The sequence below is a fragment of the Anthonomus grandis genome, chromosome 11, assembly GCF_022605725.1.
Source record: "Anthonomus grandis grandis chromosome 11, icAntGran1.3, whole genome shotgun sequence".
Lineage (NCBI taxonomy): Eukaryota > Metazoa > Arthropoda > Insecta > Coleoptera > Curculionidae > Anthonomus > Anthonomus grandis.
In genome coordinates, this window is record NC_065556.1 from 20,925,161 (window position 1) to 20,939,555 (window position 14,395).

At 29.8% G+C, this 14,395-nt stretch overlaps 1 protein-coding gene across 1 annotated transcript; it reads left to right on the top strand.

The window, feature by feature from the left end:
* Positions 1-449: 449 nt before the first annotated feature.
* LOC126742348 (uncharacterized) lies at positions 450-9,071 on the top strand. The gene is made up of 7 exons (XM_050448994.1): positions 450-598; positions 788-896; positions 3,859-4,111; positions 4,163-4,609; positions 8,049-8,245; positions 8,294-8,785; positions 8,842-9,071. The coding sequence occupies exons 2-7, from the start codon at positions 800-802 to the stop codon at positions 8,904-8,906; spliced, it is 1,551 nt and encodes a 516-aa protein (XP_050304951.1). The 5' UTR covers positions 450-598; positions 788-799; the 3' UTR covers positions 8,907-9,071.
* The last annotated feature ends 5,324 nt before the right edge of the window (positions 9,072-14,395 follow it).

Genomic DNA, 14,395 nt, shown 5'->3' on the forward strand with positions numbered 1-14,395 from the left:
ATTTCTGAGACACACCAAAAATCGGATTTTTTTAATTTCTTTTTTTTATAAACCACTTTTACCGTATTAATTTTAAAAAAAATGCGTTAGGTTTAAATAGTTTTTCCGAAAAGTGTTGTTTTGCAATTAAAAGAGAAGTTTCTTCGGTGGGTTTTCTTGATAAAAGTTCCATGCGAAAATATTTGCATTTGTTACTAAAATCGTTTCGGAAAATCGCAAACAATAATAATATTACTCAAGAAATCAATAACTATTTTCCACAAAATCCTGTGCATTTGAACGTACAACTGAAACAACAACTACGGGAAAAACTGGATAAAGTGCACTTTGTGTAACCTTGAAATAATTAAAAATGAAAAAATCGGTGAATACATCTATAATTTCGATTTGTTTCAATCAGCAAAATCAGCTGTTGACCCCTTACAGTTGACCCCAAGTTGATAAATTTATTCTTATAAGACCGAAAGTGAATTTATTGCCATATTAGTTCTTATAAGTGGATGGCATGCATCAGTAATATAGTTCAATATTAATAAATTGGTGCATATAAAAGTGTCCTTGGGCCACTTTAGGACCCACATTTTTATTTTTATTAATGGTGAGTTTTATTTATATATTTGCTAATCTTATGTAGTAAATAATGTGTATTATACAGCAACTTTTTATATAAATGATGTATAAGATCATTAATTTTTTACTGATTTAGTGATTTAAAAAATATAATTAATATTGTACGTAATGGTTTAATGGTACGTAAATTTTTATATAAATGAGATTTTCTTTATAGAATTAATTGCAAATGAATTTCTTGAACATGCTGAGGGGACGAATAGCATTTTTCTTACTTATTGCAGTACTAATAAGGGAAGGAGGTTTCTCTGAGGTTGGCAAAAATGGTGAGTAAATGTAAATATTTATTGACCCAATATATATTTCAAAAAAACATCAAAATATAAAAAATTATTAGAATTGAAAAACTAAGAAACAATATTTTATTAAGAAAAATATTAAAAAAAATTATAGTTTCATGTTTATTTTATTTTTATTTAAGTTTATGTGTCGTAAAAATATCTAAATTTCAAATAAATTGTGAACAAATATTAATAGCTATTTTATAATACCAAACATAATTTAATAATTCTGATCCTTTTTCCATCATAATTCTGCCTTATTAACTTATAAATTTATTCTCAATTTAATATTCATGATTAATAATAATTTCCTTATTTGATTAAGAGTAAATAACTAAAGATTTATTATTAATTTTAAAAAATTCAAAAAATAATTTCTGTAGTTTTCTTAAAAAATCAATTTGCAATGTGAAAATCGTTCAACTATCGTAGGCTCAATCATCTACTTTCTAAAAAACTTTTAACAAGGAAAATCAGTGAAGAAACAAGGAAGTTCAAGGCGTTTTTATCTCCTGAGCACATTGACCTTTGCGTAGTTCAAATATGTGCACAAACTTATATATAACTCTGGCATTTCTAGACTGATCAGCCCAAACAAAAAACGTCTAAAACAGAATTATTTTTTATTCCTTAATGGAGGAAAAATCTGCATTCTAGGGAATTTTCAGTTATAAAAATCGCATAAGAAACAAGGAGGCTATAGTCGTTTTCATCTCCTGGATACATTATTCCTTGCATAGTCTACTTTTTTAGGCAAATTGACCTGTTACATTGATATATTTGGACCGATTAAGCTCAAACAAAAAACGACTGAAACAAAAAAATATACGTCCTTTTAATGGAAGAAAAATCTTCTTAAGTTATAGACTATTTGGCCTCCTGAACCCTGTGGTCCTTGCAGACTTGCCTTTTTTGAAAAAATACCTGTAACTTGCTAAAAAATACTGAACCGATTAAGTTCACACAAAAAATTTCTCGAAATATAAATTTATTCTCTTAATGAAGAAAAATCCTTTTCACAGGAAATTTGAAATAATCAAAATCGGTTAATAAACAAGGAATGTCTTCTGGATACAATGGTTCTTGCATAGCTACCTTTTTTATACAAATATATCTGTAGCTTTTGTGTTTCTTGACGGTTTAAGCTTAAATAAAAAACTGTTGGAAAAGAAATTTCTTACTTTCTTAATAAATAGAAACTTTTCTTTTCGGGGAAACTTAAATATTGAAAATCGATTGAGACATAAGGAAGTTATAGTAATTTTTATCTCCCGGACACATCGGTCCTTGCATAGTTCACTTTTTTCTACAAATATACTTATAACCTGAGTATTCGTGGACTGTTTGAGCTCAAATAAAAAACGTCTGGAAGAAAAAATATTTATCATTTCAATAAAGGAAAAAGTTTCTTTTTTAAGGAGTCTAAATAAATAAAATCAGTTAAGAAACAAGGAACTTATAAACATTTTTATTTCCCGGACACCTTGCTCTTTACATATTTGACTTCTATAAACCTGTAACTTTGGCATTTTTAAAGCGTTTAAGTTTAAATAAAAGACCCTTGGAAAAAACATCATTTATCTTCTTAATAGAAGAGAACTCTTCTCTCCAGGAAACTTGAAATAATGAAAATCGGTAATAAAACAAGAAAGTTAGAGACGTTTTTATTTGCTAGATGCATGGGTATTTTCGTAATTCATATTTTTATACACTTTAGACCGATTAAGCTCAAATAAAAAAATTTCTGGAAGAAAAAATATTTATTCTCTTAATCGGATAACAATTTTTTTTCCAGACATTAAATAATCAAAATCGATTGAGAAATAAGAAAGTTATCGTCATCAAAATTGGGAAAAAAAACTCCCTTACACGAAACTTTAAACAGGAAAATCTGTGAAGAAACAAGGAAGTTAGAGAAGTTTTTTCTCCTTGATACATTGGGCTTTGCGCAGCTTATATTTGAATACAATATTATCTATAATTGTGGCATTTCTAGACCGATTCAGCCCAAAAAAAAAACGTCTGAAATAGAAATTTATTATTGTCTTAAGGGGGAAAAAATCTGCTCTTTAGGAAATGTTAAATAATGAAAATTGGATGAGAAATAAGGAAGTTATAGTCGTTTTTATTTCGTAGACACATTGCTCCTTTCATTGTTGACTTTTTTATGCAAATATACCTGTAACTTTGGTATTTCTGGGCTTATCAAGCATAAATAGAAACCTGTGATAAAAACTTTCTTTCTAGGGAACTTTGAGTAATAAAAATTGGTTTAGAAATAAGGAAGTTTAGATCGATTAAGCTCACACAAAAAAATATCAGAAGGAAAAACATTAATTCTCTTAATAGGGAAACAATCTTCTTAGACATTAAATAATTAAAATCGACTAAGAAATATAAAGAAGTTATCGTCATTTTTATGTCCTGGACACTTTGGCGCTCGCATAGTTGACTTTCTTATTCAAATATTTCAATAATTTTGACATTTCCGGATGGATTGAGCTTCAAAAAACACCTTGGAAAATTAAATATTCATTTTCTTAATGTAGAGAAAATTCTCTTTCAAGGAAACTTTAAATATCCAAAATTGGTTAAGAAACTAAGGAAGTTATAGTAATTTTTATTTTGCGGACACATTGGTTCTTGTATAGTTGAATTTTTGTATACATAAAACCTGTAACTTACTGTTATTTTTGAACCAAATAGGCTCGAATCAACCTATCACGTATACTTGGACGTTATTAACTGGTACCAATAATCCATCATCTTTTAAGGAAAAAAGCATGACTAAATAAAGAAATAAAATGACAAAAATTGACAACCTTAATGATTAATGATTCAATTAGAGAAAAAAATTATTGGTAAAAAATTGAATTTGTACTATTTGTAATTTTATATTCTAAAAAATTCTATATTAAAAATTAAATTGCAAAACAAACCTTTTTAGGAGACTACATAATAAACACCAACAAATGCAAAATCCCTAACTTACCGTTATTCTCACCTGAGTTAAACCTCACCAGAGGACCGCGAGTTAACTGCACCAACTTTAATCCACTTTTAACATACGTTAAGGATCAAAAGCTTTATATAAACCAAGAAGCCGTCCAGAAGTATTTTGAAAACTCTAGCAGTATTAAATGTTGCTACACTAATATTTATAGAAAGGAAAACCGTTCGGATCCAGATACAGGAGTAACGTAAGCATGTTTGACTTTCCACGATTTATCACCTTTTACGCTTTTTTTTAGAGTGTCTTCTTGCTGGCAATTCAACCACTCAGTAGAACTCCAGCATGACCTAATCTGGGTATCCTGTACCACTTTCAACGACTTTCATCCTCTCCTAAACAATTTTCCAGTCACCCCGATATACGAAAATATCCATCAAGTAATTCAGATGAAAGAACCACTCAGAATCAAAGCAAAGAGACTAAAGAAATCAAATACTAAAAAACCAATTAACGTCTTAATGGTGGTGATAGACTCTGTGGCCAGATTGAATTTTATAAGAACAATGCCTTTAACCTACAATTTCGTTATGGATAATGGTTTTTACGAAATGACTGGATATAATAAGGTGGCAGACAATACTTTTCCGAATGCCATGGCTTTTTTGACCGGATTAAACTTGAATGATGCTTTGGACGTTTGCAAGCCAACAGAAATTACGGGGTTGAACAATTGTCCTTTTATATGGTAAGTCACAAATGGATTATCCTCACTAGGAGGATGTGCAATAATTCAGGAAAATTTAGAACAATTCTATAAATGTTGTTTTCTGTTTTGTAGCATTTGGAATATTGATCTTAAAAAACAAGAACTTTCTATAGATATTTTTATTTAAAGGCGATAATGGCCATTTTGGAATGAAGCTTAGAACCGTTTGTCAATGTCACATCAAGGCAATGTTTTACAAAGCAAATAACTGAGTAAACTTACAAATGAAAGCATCTTTAAAACTCACTTCTTTAGCAATGGCCTCTTGGTGCTTTAATTTATTGAGAATTGATTTAAAAATTTCTAGGAAAAAAACACAGAAGAAAGGTATTAAAAAACTTTCTTCCAGAAATTTTCTGTTCAAATTTAATCCAGAAACCAGCGGTCGTTTTGGTAATTAGGACATTTTTGATATTTAACTTCAATCAACTTCAAATTTGTCATCCAGTTGCCTTTCCAGATATATTTGTATTCCCAGTTCTCTGGAAAACCTGCTCAGATACACCTGATTTGGTTCATTTGTTTCAGAAAGTTTCATTTCTTCCTTTTCGTCATTCTTCTTCTGATAATACGGTTATTAGTTGACTTTTCATAGAAAATTAATGTATTGAAAATTAATGTCTCCAGAAAAAGACTGTTTGAAACTAATAAACAATATTTTCTGCTTCCTCTTTTATGTGCACATATTTTTCTTCCGCAATATTTTTTGTTACATTCAAAACTGATCTTAAAATCTTTCACTTATTTTCAGTTTACTTCGCGTTTGATCTTGAAAGCAATGGTTTTCTTGGGTATGGTCTTCTTAATTTTTACCTAAATTACCTTCAAATTCCTTCATCAAGGAAACTAAAACTGGAAGCACTTTTAAAACTCATCTCTTTAGCAATGGCCTTTTGATGTCTAAATTTACTGAAAATTAATTCAGACTTTTCAGATACTAAGAAACTTTTAAGGAATTTGACGTTATTGTTTGTTCCATATTTGACCCAGAAACTCATGGTCGTTTTAGTAATTAGGCTCTTTTTGATCCTTAAGTTAAATGATCATTTAAATTCTTTATTCATTTGCTTTTCCAGACGATTTTGTATTCCCGATTCTCTGGAAAAGCATCTTGGATATGTCTGATTTAATTTATTTATTTCAAAAATGTAAATTGTTTATTTTTCATTATTCTTATCTTGCTTATTGGTATACCTTTTTAAGAAAATGAAAGCTATATAAATTATAGTATGCTCCTTTCTTGGCTAAAAATTAAACAAAAATAGTTTGTAACTAATAAACCAAAATCTTCTTCTTCTTCTTTTCTTAAGCAGCTTTTCTTGTTCAAAGTTGAAGGAGTAGTCCATTCTTGCAGCGGAGTTAATAGATCAATGTTCAGTTGATCAGTGTTGAATTTATTATTTTTATGAATTTATTATATTCAGAACGTTAAAATAGAATAGATTAAATTTATCATTTATTTGTTCTGTAAAATAAAACTGTATTTCCAGGTCTCTGGAAAAACTTCTTTGATTTTTTTTATTTGTTTTAATTATTAAAAGAAAACTTATCAACACTTATCTAAATGTAAATATTCAACCGCCACTGCAAGTTCAAGAAATGTTTTCTCGTTTGCCTTTAACCTGGGTTCCTTTGGTAAGTTCATCTTTAATCTTAATCAAATTGTCGAAATATAAAGCATAGGTCCAAAATCAGTAAAAGCCTTTTCAAGAGCCTTTCGGGCAATAAATATCATTTTTATTGTACTTTAAGCCTTATTTGGCTTCCTAGTAAATGCAGGTCATCTTTGAAAGCACACTCCTTTGGACCTTCACTCCAATTTTCTTTAAAATTCATTAACCACTTGCATTTCCAGAAAATTTCGTATTCATAGTTCCCTGGAAAAGCCTGTTAGATTGTTTTGATTTGGTTCGTTTCTCTGTTGTTGTTTTTTCATTCTTTTTGCCTTTAACCTGTATTCTTTTCGAAATTATATTATAATATATTCTCAAGCTCCTTTAAGCCAGCTGCTCTTACGCCTTAATCAAATAGTGGAAATATTAGGTGCAGATCCAAAACCAGTAAAGAACAAACATATCACAATAAAAAAATTAATTTTCAGTTTCTTCATCTTTTTTTTACTACTACTTATCCTTTTCAGGCATTCGATGCTTTTTCCGTTTTAGTTTCGACCATGGTTGAGTTTGAGGATTCAGGTCATCTTGTTTAATCATCATTTTTGTTAAAATTTATTAATCAGCTTCATATCCAGTCAATTTCGTATTTTTTCTTACTTATTTTGTCTTTAGTCTTCGTTCTTTTAATAACTGTATATATTATAAAGCTCCCTTAACAGTTGCTCTTAAATAGAAATATAAAGCACAGATTCAAAAGTAATGAAGAACAAACACGTGATATAAAATTTACTTTTTTTTAGTTTCTTTATCTTTTTTTTACTACTCCTCATCCTTTTAGGCACTAGATGTCCTTTTTGTTTTACTTTGGATGATGGTTAGTTACTTAGTAAATCCAGGTCATCTTACAAACTGAATTCCTTTAGAACAGTGTTTTAATATTCTTTGAAATTCATTAAATACTTGCATTTCCAGACAATTTCGTATTCAGAATTCCCTGGAAAAGCTTCTTAAATTCTTTCGATTTGCTTCATTTTTTTAAACAATGTTTTTTGGTTTGTTTTGCCTTTAACATATAGTACAAATATTAGGCACAGATCCAAAATCAGTAAAGAAAAACGAACAGTTCATGATAAAAATATATTTTTTTTAATCTTTATCTTTTGTTTACTAGTCCTTAAACCTTTCACCTCTAGAAAAGCTTCTTAGAATCGTTTAAATGTTTTTATTTTTCATGCAATATTTTCTCATTAATTTTGGATTTAACCTGTGTTCTTTTGGTAACTATGTATTTTCTTAAACTTCTTTTAACCAATTGCTTCTCTAGTAGATAAGTATATAAAGCACTCATCCAAAATTCTGTGAGTGAAGAGCATATTATTATAAATGATGATAAAAATTCGTTCTGTGTCTTTTTATAGTTTCTTTATCTATCTTTTATCACTCTTCATCTCTTTTTAAGTACTCTTCAAGCATAACATGTCCTTCTTGTTTCACTCTGAACCATGCTTGATTACCTCGTGAATGCAGGTCATCTTATAAATTCTACTTTTTTAGACTTTTACTCTAATTTTCTTTAAAATTTATTTACAACTTGCATTTCCAGATAATTTCCTATTCCCAATTCTCTGGAAAGGCTTCTTAGCTTCTTCTAGCTTGCATTATTTTTACAAGAAGTGCTTTCTCGTTCCTTTTGCTTTTAACCTATGCTCTTTTGATAACATTTTTTCTTAAATAAATCATAAATTTAAAATTATAGAAACTCAAACATACGATAATATTAAAATTATTTTTTGATGATATAGGAACAAATATCGAGATGCAGGTTATGCCACTGCTTATGGCGAAGATTGGTCATCGCTAGCCACATTTAACTACTTTAAAAAGGGATTTAAAGACCCACCTACTGACTACTATTTCAAGCCGTACATGGACGCTATTGCTTATCTAAAACAGGAATATCAGGATACCATGCCATTTTGTGCTGGACCTGAGACACAAGGTATTTTTCTATAATATTTCTACATAAGCTTCATAATTTTTTCATTAGGAGATCGAATACTGAACTTGGCCTACGATTTTGCTTATAAACTGAAAAGCCTTCCAACCTTCGGACTGTTCTGGATGAACACTTTTAGCCACAATAACATACGCACTCCTGCAACTATGGATGTTAATGTAAAAGAGTTTTTCCAGAAATTGAAAGATTCCCAAATACTTGACGAGAGTATTGTTATCCTTATAAGTGATCACGGAGTGAGATTTGGTGATATCATTAACACCACCAGGGGGTTCTATGAGCTCAGACTGCCCATGCACTACATATCCTTACCACCATGGTTCAAACAACAATATCCATTGGAAACTAAGAATCTTAAAGATAATTCTAAGAAGTTGATCAGCAATTATGATCTCTATATGACTTTGCAGCATATCCTAAAACTCTCTGGAGCAAATTATAGTATTAATTCTTGTTGGGCTTGCAGGCAGTGTAGGTCGTTCTTTGAGTATATTCCTGATGATCGCAGTTGTGCTGAAGCTGGTAAGTTTAAAGTTCGATATACAGATTTTGGTGATATTGTGAAATTATTATTTTAGGTATCCCAGGAAAGTGGTGCACCTGCAATGTAAGATTGAGTGATAAAAGTGATAAGGATTATTAAGTTTAATATATGTGTGTTATAAAAAATTATTTTGTATGAAATTGAAGGACTTTTCAGGGTGATATACTGCCTTTCGACTACGTCATTAAGTTGAAAATCCAAAAGATTATTGACCTGCATGCGCCACATAAATTGTTTACTCGTTTATTAAATTTTTACTTTGTCTTTTGATTGTTTTATTAAATTTACTGATTTAGGGGATTGTTTGGTCAATATTTACTCTACAAATAAATTAAAAAAAATATTTTTCAAGATTTGGGTGTATTAGCAAATTTTTTAACAATAAGCCGTCGTAAAAAATAAACAGTCTGGTTTGACGTTTAAAATACATAACATAACCACGTAATGTATTTGCAAGTCATCATTTATACCCGGTTTATATCATATACAAAGTAGCTAATTCGTCCATTGTTTTAACGGGGTTTTTTGAAAAATCCTTAATTACAATGGAATCAGATTTATTGGCAGTAAAAAGATAAATTTTATAGATAGGGGTAAACATAAAGTGAATTTAGATTTATTACTTTTTAATCAATTTGCGGCAAATTTTATTAAAAATTTGTTTTTCGTATAAAGAGTACCTATACAGAGTTCTCCTTAGCGACCAGCTTTAAAAGAAAAATCAGTTTTTTCTTATGGAAATACTTGATTTTTCACGCGATTCATAAACTAATAACGAGGATAGTGAAGATGAGCAAAACTTAGTAAAGTAATTTTTTTTATATATATGTCTCAAAAAATTCCCTAAGAAGAATAAAAAATAAAAATAGCAATTGAGATATGAATGACAAATAAGAATCAAGATTCTGCCAAGATGCAGTTATTAACCAAGGGTGTAACCTTAATGGAAAATGAAAGCTATAAAATATCATAAGAAAAAAAATCGGAATCTTTCTGTTTTCCATTACACAATCAAGGACACTTAATTGAACAGGAACAACCACTTGAATATTGACAAGAAATTATTTTAATTTATTTAGTCTGTTCTATACTCTACTTCTAATAAAACAATCAGTATCATTTTCTTACTTTTGTCTATCTTATAAAGAACTAAAAAAGTTTTAATGGAACAAAATTCAATCCTTCTATAAAAAAAATCATTAGTACTAAATAATGCTCATCTCAACTTCCTTTAAAAGAATATATGAGACATCAATAGTTCAGATCATACCTGCATTGATTAATTAGAAAACCAGTTTATAACCTGCATACTTTGGCTCATCAGGTAGAACTAATCTGCTTATTTGTTAGGAAACTTAGTGAATATATGAATCATCTTATGGTTATAAAGAATTATTTCAGTATACTTAAACTCAAGTGCCTGGAAGTACTTATAATAAATATTCTAGTAAAAAAAAGTGACTTTAGTGCTTGGACTTTTTAAAAATTGCCATAAAAAATAAATGAAACTAAAAATGGTTTAAGTGTCTGGACTAAGTTTTTTTTTGAAATCACCTTAGGAAGTTTAGATTAAAACCAAAGTCCAGATTACCTTCAAAATGTCTTTGAAATGATTTTGAGTACTTAGGTGATTATTTCAGGTACGTGCAGTTAAGTCAAGTCCTTTGAAGCTCTTAAATAATTATTCCAATCACTCAAGTGCCTATACTAAGATTTTTAAAATAGTCCAAGGCGTGTAGAATATAAAAAATCTTAAAATAAGCCAAAATCCATTTTAAATTTTTTGACATACTTTTGAGTTCTTACAGGCACTTAAACTTGACTCCAAGTGCCTTAAGGGTCCTAGATAAGCTCAGAATATCAGAAGAATTCCGATTGCAAATTATATTACTGAGTGAGATCTGATTAAAGAATTAAAATCTTAGCATCAAGACAAAATTACTCTACAAAGGTATTTATTAATCAGTCGTCTTCTTTTCATGGATCTTTACTTTGAATTTTTACTTGCATGATAAACAACAATCTTTGATAATGTCTTAGTTATTCTAAAGACTCATTAGCTTTCTCTTCAACGTCTTCTTGAGTGTCCTGGTTTTAGTCTCTAGGATAGCATCTCACCAGACTTATTTTTGGAGAGCTTTCATTTATAATTCTGCTGCTACAAGAGTTCTGAGTTATTCTATCATTAGCATATAATTTATTTTGCTTGCGTTACGTATTTCTGCAGGACTTCACACGTTCTAGCTTTAAAAACTGTATCTTGTAACGTATCGATTTATAAGAACAAGTAAAGAGCCTTGGATGAAGATGATATTTTTGAGTTATTATCTATAAAAGAGAATCTGAATTTTCCTCATCTCATTTTCATAATGAAGCTTAGATCTAGATAGAGAAGCGAATTCTGATTGCCTATTTAAATTTTCTTGCATAGAGTCTATATTTTAGATCTTCTTTGCTTTCATCAATTGGAAAACTCGTTCAGATCCTACAGACTACTTCATCAGGTAAAACTCAATTGTTTATTTGCTAGGGAATAACGTAAATATAGTCAAAATCGCTCTTATCGTGCGGGTGTATCGGATTATCAACGACAAACTTTTGTAGTTATGTTTCATTTCAATTTGCGCAACAACGTTTTTTAACTACAACGCGTCAGATAAACGAAAAGATATATGCAGCGTTAATGTATCAAAAGAAGATAAAATGATAAATGTCAGTGGTTCTAAAACAACTACTTTCATAACAAACATGCCTGTCTCGTTTCGATTGACAGATGACATTATTTGTCACAAGATAATTTAAATTTCAAATTATGGAAAAGAAAAAGCCTTTTTGTGGATTTCAAAAAAATGGTACTTAATGTTATTAATTACTTCGAGAACGAAAAAGAAAATAAAGGGTTGCCTAAGAATGTACAAGAAGAAGTAGCTAAAGCGCTTGGAATTAGTTTAAGAATGGTTAAATATGGCCATGAAGTTTTAAGATTGCCACCATACCATTGTCAGTTTAATGCCATTGAGCTTAGATGGGCAGGGTCAAAATCTTATTATGAGAAGCATGTGGGTGCTGGGCTTAGATCTGACCAGGTTGAATCTGTTTGGAATGAGGCATTGAATCATATCACAAAGGAGTATTGGCGGAAATCAGTGTATCACACAGAAAACGTTATTAGAACCTGGTGGAAGAGAGAAAAAGTAGTCGATATCCAAGTTGAACCATTGATCATTGCTCCATTTGAAGAAGATTCGGAAAATGACGAAGAGTTTTCCGACTCTATTAGTGGTAATGATAGTTATAATAAGTTTCTTTTTTTAGTCAAATTTGTTACTTCATATTTACACATTCACTTAAATCTTCAGTCTTCGGCTTTTTCCTTTTACACTTTGTTTCCTGCTTGAAAATACGATTGTTCTTGTTTTCATATACAACCTTTTGCACCATTCTTAAACTAATTCCAAGCGCTTAAGCTACTTCTTTTTGTACATTCTAAGCAATCCCTTATTTTCTTTTTCGTTATTAAAATAATTAGTTTTCTTTTTGCATTTCGTTTATTATTTAGGTATGATTAAAAAGTACAATTTTTTTTTTAAACAAATGTAAAATACACTTTAAAATGTGGTTTATTACCTATCAGAGTTGTTCTTAGCCAATGGGTCTCTACAATGCAAATTCACTCAACAGTCATCCTTCTCATATTGTTAGACATAAACTCGAACATCACATAAAAATAATTAAAAAAAAACAATATTTACTGTTCTGTCAACTTTTGGCAATAATAAAATATACTCACCGGGGAACTTCCGTTCCCTTGCATCATCTTAGTCAACATCAATTTACACAATGTCACATTTCAATATATACATATGTCAAACATGTAATCTTCCTTTATTTGACGATAGCTAGTGTCACCTGGAATAGTAAGGGCTCCCCCAGACGCTCTACTGCCGCTAAACAGTAAGCATCTCAACGAATTAGACAAAGGATATATTTCTACTATAACCTTCTGTTTATTCGTGTCAATCGAGCCGCAGGTAAGGCCCCCAGTCTTACCAGACAGCACTCAAGGAATTGCGCATTCGTTCCTAATTGAACAGAGGCTTTCACACCTACTTGTGCGGGCATCTTCAAGATGCGCAATATCAAAACAGATCTGTACAAACTTACTAATAATGGCCACATATCTACTCAAGATCAACTATTTCTCACATATTAACCACTATTAAATTTAGCAGCCTGGTTTAACCAGTAAACACAACTCTTTTTCCAACAGACCAACTTACACACATTTCTCTCAAACGTTGCTTTCTGACTGCCTGGCCAATTAATATTTTTGGGTGTCCTCTCAATGAATATTAGAGATCTTTAGCCATATACGTTATTTTAAATATATCAAGTTACTAATTGATTATGGAATTAATTAAATTGAGATAGAATTATTATAGATCATTAAAAGAGTTTTGTTTTAAATGAGAATACATATATTAAAATATAAAATAAAAAAAATGATTAAAATAAAATATGTTTTACACAAAGCTAAGTAAATAAATTGGTGAATGCGCTGGGAGATAGATATGCCCGGCGCATTCTCCATTTTTTTAATAGTTAGTTTCAATCTCTTTTTGCCTTGTAATGTGTAAATAAATAAATATTCATAAGAAAACGAAATTTTAAAGAACTGTCGTAGCTCCCCTCGTATTTATCTTTTTAAAAAAAGCTAAGTAAATAAATTGGTGAATGCCCCGGGGAGATAGAAATGCCCGCCGCATTCACCAGTTTTTTTTTAAGTTATTTTTAATCATTTTTTTTGCTCTGTAATGTGTAAAAAAATTGTCTTAAGAAAACGACATTTTAAAGAATTGTCGTAGCTCGCCTCGTATTTATCTTTTTAAACAAAGTTAAATAAATGAACTGGTGAATGTACTGGGAGATAGAAATGCCCGTCGCATTCACCAGTTTTTTTTTTAGTTATCTTTTTTTGACTTTTAACTGATATAAAAGAAAAGATAAAACAACTTTTTTAATTTTCTGTGCATCAACGTATAGATTGGGTCGAACAACAAATAATAAATCATAAAATTAAAATGTCATTTTAAAAGTGAGATTGTAACATGAACTTGCCTTTGAACAAAAAAAGTAGTTTTCTGGTCTCTGACTGCACTGCATCACACACAATACAAATTAATTGTTTATCATTACACCAAAATGTATAGTTTCCCAATAATTATTACAAAAAAAACACAATCACACATAAGCAAAGAAGAAGACAAGATCAAATAATCGTTAAAAATTAGACGCTGTGCCCTGAAATCGACAAATTAGTATGTTATGCACATACATAGGGGTCATGCTAAATCGTATACTAATTTCTCAAAAATTTAGGAAACAACCATTTTTAAATGAAACATGTACAATTTTAATGAAAGGCTAGGGAGGCATTTTTGCTCTCATAAAAAAATATAAAATGCTTAGATTTAGATATTATTGCGTAAAGAAAAATTGTTATTGAGAATTCCGTCTATTTCGGACAATTTTTCAAAAAAGAAAAGTAAATATTATGTCTGGCAACTTAGCAGAATATCGGGAATTAT